At 35.4% G+C, this 9,294-nt stretch overlaps 1 protein-coding gene across 2 annotated transcripts in view; it reads left to right on the forward strand.

Moving 5' to 3' along the window:
- Tmep (Transmembrane endosomal protein) overlaps positions 1–9,294 on the forward strand; it is a 243,050-nt gene that overhangs the window by 214,886 nt on the left and 18,870 nt on the right. For both annotated transcript variants that reach the window (XM_081750698.1, XM_081750696.1), the window contains exon 9: positions 6,146–6,388. In XM_081750698.1, the coding sequence (XP_081606824.1) occupies positions 6,146–6,342 (197 nt within the window). In that variant the 3' untranslated portion in view covers positions 6,343–6,388. The remainder of the gene's footprint in view (positions 1–6,145; positions 6,389–9,294) is intronic.

A 9,294-nucleotide genomic window follows, 5' to 3' on the forward strand; every position in this document is an offset into this window, starting at 1 on the left:
AGCCAAACACGCAATAAGGCTAGGGTGACCAGACGTACTGATTGTCATAGTACAGTACTGTTTTTCAAAGAGCTGTCCTGCGTGTTGCGAAGACGCCTAGAAAATCGAGAAGTGTCCTTTTTTTAAATGTCCTGAGTTAAATTGTTTCCAATATTTTAATATTCCATTCTTTATTCACAACATTTTGAATCACAGGCACTTTTTTTTCCTGAGTAATGAATCGCTGTGTTCTTTACCATTTCAAAAAATTAGGGATGGAGGACAATCAACAAACCATTGTTTTACAATACATTGTTTTTACTGAGAAGGGCTTGTTGAGATATCGGTAAAGTAGAAAAAGTTTCTTTTTCAACTTATGACAGTGATGCTAACCAAGTTAAGAAGTTCCCTCGTGCCCTCCTAAATTTTGTCTCGTTCCTTTAAATACTACCGCGCTCTGAAAATCAATAAAAAAAATCTTAAACTCAACATGAAGTTTCACTTTACGTTCATAAAAATAAACCACCTTGTCATTCATTCATCAAAGTGTTTGGAGTTATGTTGAATTCCTGGAATACTTTTGTTCAGTACTTTCCTTTTTAACAAAAGTGAATGATTAACTTAAGGTTAATGTTAAATGAAATAAGGACATGCGTATTGCCTACGCAGTGAACTACCATAAATACTATTATACTTGTGTCCTACTTTTCTCTTGTCAAAATCTGGTCACCCTATATAAGGAGTATACAGTTTTTGCACCATTTCATGTACTAGGTATAGTATTCTGCCACTAAAATGTAGTGTAGATGTCAAGTGTTTTAACCTGGGATGACATCAATATAACGGAAGAAATTAATGCTTAGCTTCATATTCTGTTCTCTGTTTTGTACCTAAAAGCATGAATTATCGATACCATTACAAGTAAAGAAAAGAAGGGGAAAGAAAATTGCTAAGTTTTAAAAATGTCATGCAGTGGTGTTCGGTTCTTTCGCTGTTCTAGTTTTCTATACAAAATAAGGCACAAATAATTTATTAAGAGGTCTAATACGAAATAGAAAATAGTTTTTTAAGAACTCCCCAGATACAATATGCGAAGCTAATTTATACTAGAATCATTCACAATCAACAACAAAGGACAAGGAAGTGAAGTTGGCCATAGCGATATACTTAAATGCATCATCCCAACATTCTCACGGTGAAGTTGAGGAAATCCTGTCAGGATGGCTGGTTGTGACCCAACCAGAAACGCTACATTTAGCAACAATCTACTTCTCTGACTTTGTAACTAAAGACAATAATTTTTCTTCAGCTTACCATAAGAATAAATTTGGACCACACAAACTATAAGAGATTTGGACGATACAAATTACCAGGCATTGTCTTCAAGAATTCATCGAGCACTTTTTCATCCCTATGTCGTAATTGAACGCCTACGCAGATTGTTTACTATCAACCGGAAGAGATAGCAATCGTAATGTATTAGATCAGGAGGATACGGTGAATGTGGCAGAATTCATCAATCGAGTTCTGAAATGTAAGTTTTGATCATACTAGCGACGTTTCAGCTGGTTACTTTATTAAGCTGGTATATTTGATAAACATAAAGCTCTGCATTGATCATATTGTTGTTTTCAAACATTTCATAGTTTGATTTAACTTTAGCGTCTTTTTGAGCACAGAGGCTATATGAGATGTAGATTTACAGTTTAATGCTGGATCCGAACCACATGAGCTCCCGCCGGAAATCAAACCTAGATGTATTGTGCCAAAGGCACGTACGCTACCTACATGTCCACGAGAGTACTTAGCATTTTATAGTGCATTATAGTTGACGTAAATCATTATATTTCATACTGATACAAAAGCATAATTTTTCATCGCCGGTGATGGTGTGATAGAGATAGATCTATTCATGTCCTTGAGTAGTCTGCTGTCGAGGGAGCAAACTGACGGCGATAGGGAGTGCAAGAGCCTCTCTCTCGTTCATAGCCTAGGGGCTCAGTGGTTGAGTACTTACCTCAGGTGCGTGGGGTCCCTGGTTCAATCCCCGGTCAAGTAAGTTTGTGGTTTTCTCGGGGTACTCACGTTTCCTTCCACTTCATTCCATGTCATTCCACCAATTCTTCCATCATCATTCACTTGCTTTAATTATCGTCTCTCTTAGCCTAACGGACGTTAAATTGAAAGATTTTATTTAATTTCATTTTTCTCGTTCATAGCCTGTGACACCGAGTTTCTTGACCTTATCCAACGAATTACGGTGACGATATCATAGGAACATCGTATCTACAGGGCCGTTTTCCTAGTGAATTGAAGCACTCTTCGTGGATCAGCGCGCTCATTCGATCCTCATTGAATAGAAGCACAATTCCCCTTGAAGCGTGAAAACCATTTCTATGGAGTTGTTTGAGTAATATCTCCTGCGTACACAGCTTGGCATCCATCATCAAATAGCTGAAAAGAGAAATTGTAAGTCAAATTTCAAAAACACCACGACAAAATATTTCTCGTGTTACTTCATAAAACATGACGCATTTATCTGGTGATCCAATACTTATTACCGTTGAGTACAGATTAGAATCTTGGCTGTGTACGCTGATTCCACGAAGAGAATTGATCGTTCATGCTCAAGGAAAGACAATGACACATTTTGTAACTTGGCCTGGGCAGGTTCTCTCGATCTTGCATAGTAAAATTTATTTTCTTAAAAATCAGACCTGGACCTGATCAGTCAGGCTTAAGAATCAGACCTGACCCAAATGATATGTAAATACGAATTCTCTTTGTTTGATTGCTTGAAGGGAGCTTGCTGTAAAGAAGCTTATTTGTTTCATTAACTGTAAATACTAGCGTAAGCTTATCGCTAAGAATAGCTTCAGGATTGTATCCGAGAAATCTGTAACACTAGCTAAATTCTTAAATATTTAGTATTCAACCCTAATTTTATTCTTGACCTTGAATGATAAAGAGTGGTGTTTATTGATAAGGGATTTAATACTGTTAAGGACTAGGCAAGTTCTTTTGAGTCTACTTGCATTCACATTCTAACAATTTAACAACAATAATAATAAGCTAGAAAACTACGAAACCTTGGTCATTAATAGAGACCGGATGTTTAGGCACTAAAAACCTGGAAAATAGGCACTAAAATGTAATTCGAAATAATGAAGATAAATACTCAACACAATTAAAAAATAGATTCAAGTCATAGATAGTGTTCAAAGAATATAGAAACATACTTGTTTGTTAATATCTTCTTTTATTGCATATATAAAAACGAAGCTTGTTATGAATTCCATACATACTGGGTGAATCAGAAAGATGTGCACATACTTCGGGGCTGATTCATGACATCAAAAGAAGACAAAAAGTCCTGTTGCATGTTGTCAAATTCCGCTTCGTGTACGAGTGGCAGGGGGCCAACTTGGAATCCAAACTCGAATCCTGACAATTGGAACGAGACATAAAGGTATTGGCATACTTCTGGAGGTGATTCATGACATTCAAAAAATTCAAGAGGACTTTTTGTCTTCTTTTCATGTCACGAATCACCTCTCAAAGTATGTGTACATCTTTCGGTTCCGTTCCAATTGTCAGGATTCAATTTTCGATTCCAAATGTGCACATCTTTGAAGTTCACCATGTATATATATCGTAATGTACCACATGCTTGTGTTTAAAAATACTTAATATGTGTGTATTATTTATGTTATATAAATTATAGATTTTCCCAATGAAGGCTTATTTTGAAGAAAATGCAGAGAATAGGCAATATTAGGTACTAAACCAATTATTTAGGCAGTAAAGGTCGAAATAGGCAAAATAAAATTGGCTTAAATCGAAACTATAAACCCCCATATAAACTTTAAAACGTTATTTTTGATCATATCTTTAATAATAAAGAATAGGCATTTTTCCTAACATCCGGTCTCTAGTCATTAATCTTCTATTTTCATCATGATACAAGAGTGCTCTAGGATTAAATTAAAAGAAATGAAATGGAAATTAATAAATGCGAATGAACAAATAAAATCTTTAAGGCCCATCGATTCGCTTCCTTCTCACTTTTCTTTCGTGAATATTTCAGAGAGAACAAAGAATATCGGAAATTTAGAAAGTAAACCAATTCATTTTGTACCTACAAAACAAACCAATAGTTCATTGCTTCTTGTTTTACAACCCCAAAATACGTGGCTCTGTGTGTGATGCTACAATTGTGCCCAGAAACTTTTTCATTATATAAAAGATATTTAAGAGGCCTAGTCACTGCGAAATTAAAATACCGCTAATTTTACAGTAATTATGTGACATCTTCAAATAGATAAATGATAATCGAAATGTAGACTAAGAGCGCGCTAGACAATATTATTTTGCATGAGGTACCATTATCACGAGTCACCTAATAGCTTTCCGTTTGCAGTCATTTAGAAACGCGAAAATAAATATCGATTTTCGAAATGACTGGAAATCAAAAGCAGATAAGTGAGTCGTGATAATGGTATCTCATGTAAAATAATATTATCTAGCGAGCTCTTGTTCCACTTTTGGATTATCTTTTATCTATTTGAAGATATCACATTAGTTACTGTAAAATTAGCGATATTTTAATTTCGCCGTGATGGGGCCTCTTAAAACAAGGCCCTACAAAACTGCTTTCGTGCCGAAAATCTCATATAGTCATTGTAATTACGTTAACATAAATTCAGAAAAAGGAGTAGGAAGATACTGCATTGGAAAACCGTAAGAAGGTATTGGGTTAGCTGAAATGTAATCACTTTAGCATGAATCAGTTCTTTTATTTTCATTTAGAATCTCTGTGGTTATCAAAATGCGTACAGGGTCATTCCACCGAAAATAGCACAATTTACCGCAAATTGGTTATATGACCATTAAAAAAAATCCTATAATTTGTACATATATTGGTACATGTTTTGTAAACACAGTGGTATGATTAGAAATATCGGGTTCCATTTCGTATGCCCACGGTGGCCATATTTCCAATATGGCGTGTAGCTAATCATGAGAAAATCAGGATGCACGCAAAATACAATATCTCAGAAATGAAAAGAAGTACCATCTGTGGAAAGGTTATGAAATGACCTTTAATGCACTGCTATAAACTTTTTACCACCACAATTTCAAATGCCACAAAGTCACAAGTGAGCATCAACCAAATTACCATTTTTAAGCCCCGAAAATTCTGGGGAGAAGTTGAGCCAAAAATGTCCTATATGAACTTCATATTTGTCTCCACACTGTACAGCTCAACGAAATAGGAATCGTAGAAATGAATAACAATAATTTTTATAAGGCATGAAATGTGGCCACAAACTGAATTTTATCAATGTTTGCACTTGAATATCTCTGGTGAGGGAAGTGCAAAAATTCTGAAACTTATTCTAAGTAACCTTTAGTTCATAATGTACTCAACAGAAAAAAAAAAATGAAGTTTTGCAGTTGGCATGTATACAATCTGCACGTTCGAAAGTTGTGTATAAAGTGGAGCAAGATAAAGTTTCTTCTGCAGAGACGTGATCAAAACGAAACTAACTCACCGTGCTGACACTTTTCGCATCAGGTGCTCGTTGATTTGTTTCCACAGACTTTAGAGTATTTTCCACTGTATCAGCCACGTTTCCAGTTGTTATGGGGCGATTTTCTAAACTGGTAGCCATCGGAAATGTGTTATCTTCACTTAGTAGATGGTGTCTTCTCGGTGAATGACTTGCGGTGGCCGAGATTAGACACTGTTTACACATTTGAACTTCATATATGAGTTGCGTTTAGCAGTTCTCTCATAAAAGCGTACCATTCAACAACTTTTGAATTTTCGAAACCTTTCTGGACTCACGATGGGGAAAAACTGATTATTTTAACTAAAGAACATTAAAAAGGAGCAGGAAGAATGTATATCAGAATGCTAGAATTTGTCAAGAATAAGAACAATACAACAAAATAGAAATTGCTAAACCTCACAGTAATGAAGCACACTTAATTTCATATTTCTGTCACAGACAATAATTGGGTGATGTATATCTGCTGTTGAGAGGGTTTGCAAGGTAAGATTATTTTCTGTTTATACGTTAGTTAATGAATGAATTAAAATTTAATATAAGAAATCAAATTAAAAGCAATAATTAATATTTTTGTGTTTTCTTCTGTTTAGGTGGAACCTCCAACTCCTTAAGGAGTATGCGTGCTGCGACCTACGACCCAGATGATCCTCTGCCCAATGGCGGTGGAATGGGCAACCACGGCGGCGGACGCCGAAGCAACCAACCAGCCAATCAACGTGTTTCTACGATTACACAGAGTTACAATGAAAAGACAATGCTATTAAGCTCTGACGATGAATTCCAGTAATCTCAAAGGCCAACAAGCTATGTTGTATTTATTTGCAAATTAATAGGTACTTTAATTTCATCCTTTAAGAATTTCATATAATTTTATTAGTAATAGAGCATGTTATTATTATACTATCGTGATTTTCGTTGTTAAAAAAAAAAAAAAAAAAAACCAAATATTTTGAACTTAGAGAATTGAGAAAAATCTTACCATGCGTCCAGTACATTAGAAATTAAGTCATACAATTTCGGTATTCGCTAATATCTTTTACCATTGGCCCTTGCTTATATTTCAATTTCTCGAAAGGAGGAAATAAATGAATTCTAGAGCAGCGCTTTCCAACCGGTGTGCCGCGAATGGACCGGTGGTGTGCCGCGAGGAAATCGAAACAAAATTATTAATTCTATAGCAAACAAATTGTAAGACACAGGAAAAAATGTATATTTTTGTATTTCACATTACTATGAATTTCTACCATGGAAAAAATACTGTAATTGTAATATATTATTCTACATCTATTACTGTGTAGCAGACAGTATTTCGGCTCGTACACATTTCCACGGTTAGCTGCTGTGTTACGTTTCAATTGAGAGTCATACTAATACCGAGAAATGGAAGTACGGTACGCGTCAAGTGAACGTTCGTAGAACATTCATTCGCACGTGAATGACAGAACAACACTTTGTTCAACACCTGTGTTTTCACTTCGACGCATCTCAAGCGGTGTGATTGCAATAATATGCACCGGTTTTGGTTAAAACAGCAAAGTTAAAAGTACAAGACATTTGTTTGTTCGTTCGTTATTTAGTGATCTTCATTCTTAGTGAAAGGTTAGGTACAGTTTTCGAAAAAGAAAGCTTCTTTTTAAAAATCTGAGTCCTATATTTCATTGCAGTTGGTTTCTATTTTAAAATTAGAATAAAAAAATAAGCATAATGAATTAGCATACGGGAAAACCAGTGATCGAGCTTTCATCTCTGTAAGAAGGAGATCAGTAATCACGCACAAAAAATTAACATGGTATTTTATATTTGCAAATAATAATAATAATATCTATGAGTGTGCCGCGATAATTCAAGTTACAGCGGTAGTGTGCCACAAGTTGAAAAAGGTTGGGAAACGCTGTTCTTGAGTAACAGAAAGGTAGGTACTACTATATAATATAGAATAGGAATAGAATTCCCTATTATACTCAGGACTCAAATTCCTGGACCAGCCACCCTGATTGAAGATCCCTTTAGTTTCCCTCAGTACACGGCAGGCAAATATTGGGATAGTACAAGGTCTACAGGAGCTAAAGATGAATAGAACGGATTTATTAGATGGACTTTGTTTTAAAAAAAAGAAAAAGAAAACTCGTTTCAAATTGTCATTTTTTTCAATAGATTTCACGATTAAAGGACCTTTGTAATAAGATAATCGTGGTGTACGTCACATACTCCCTTAAATACGGAAGAAGAATTCGGGAGTTTCTGGATCATTTTTTACTGCAATCCATTTTCGTTTTTATGTGTGTAGTTATGCTATCATAGTGTTGAGAAAATGTAGGTAGATTTTAAGTAATTTAGTGTTTTAAGTGACGAGTTAGTACTAATTATGACAAATTATGATACAAAAAAAAAAGTGTGTAATTATCATAAGATGATTTTGTTCCCTCTTTAATACAATTCTTTTGCATTTGTATAGTCTTTGTGTAAATATCCAAATATAGTGTTAAGAAAATAGAGCTATATCTTTGGTAAATTGCTTTTTTAAGTGAAGCGTTTTTGATTTATAATCGACTGATACAGACATTTTATTATTTGTTTTTGCTAACACGCGAGTATGTACTACGAAAATAAAGGGAATGTAGTTGTATTGCTTTTTGTTTCAGTTACAGTTCAACGCCGTTACAGCTAATTTGATGAGCGCGAACAAAATTCACTATGCGTGGTTCCCAAAGATTTTTTTTTTTTTTTTCAATGACATTTCGTTCTGGAGATTTGTTGATAAATACATATTTTAAACCAATTCTGAGAGTAGGTGTGCTTTGAGAAACTTTAATCAACTAGTATTTCAATCTAAGTTTTGAAGTGTTTTACGAGTTTTTTTTTTGGGGGGGGGGGAGAAGGGGTATTGGTTTTTATGTGGGTTTTACAAAAAGAAGTCTTTTTGGACTGGAGAAAACTCCTACCCTGATCACACGGCAGTTATATATATATACAGAGTGTTTCAAAGCAACACCGACAACGTTTTGGAGTGATTCCTAATACCAAAATAAGACCAAAAGTATAGATAAACCTGGATGCACAAATGCTTCCTTTCGGAGTTATAGGCTGCCGAAAACATTCAAGATTTCACTTAGGAACTAGTATGTGCCCGATCCAGATATCCATGTTTCAGAATCCTGAAGTACTTCCGCAACAATTTTTATAGAGATAGTTGGTGAATACTTCAATTTATGTGTTCGTAGCCAAACTTCCTCTATAAAAATTGTTGCGTGAGTACCTTGGGAACTGAAATATATATTTTTGGATAGCGCACATATTAGCGACTACGATAGGTCACATAGTTTTGGAACTTTGGACCTTTAAAGTTCATTTTTTCATGTTTTCGGCAGCCTATAACTCCGAAAGGAAGCATTTCTGCACCAGGTTGGGGTATACTTTTTGTCTCATGTTGCCGTCAGAAATCACATCCGAAATGTTGTCGGTGTTGTCTTGAAACACATGGTAGAACTATAACTTGGAAAAATACGTATATAGACAGACCTGGAAAAATTTATTTAAAAACAAACATTTAGATGATGAGATTTTAGTTTAGCGTCCCGTTCAGCAGCGAGGCTATATGAGACGTGGACCTACTGATTAACGTGGAATCCGAACCACATGAGCTCCCGCCGGGAATCGAACCCCGGTCTCCCACGCCAAAGGCGCGCACGCTAACCGCTTAGCCACGAAGGAGCTCAAACAAACATTTAGTAGACACCCT

The sequence above is a fragment of the Thermobia domestica genome, chromosome 3 (assembly GCF_964235325.1).
Source record: "Thermobia domestica chromosome 3, izTheDome1.hap1.1, whole genome shotgun sequence".
NCBI lineage: Eukaryota > Metazoa > Arthropoda > Insecta > Zygentoma > Lepismatidae > Thermobia > Thermobia domestica.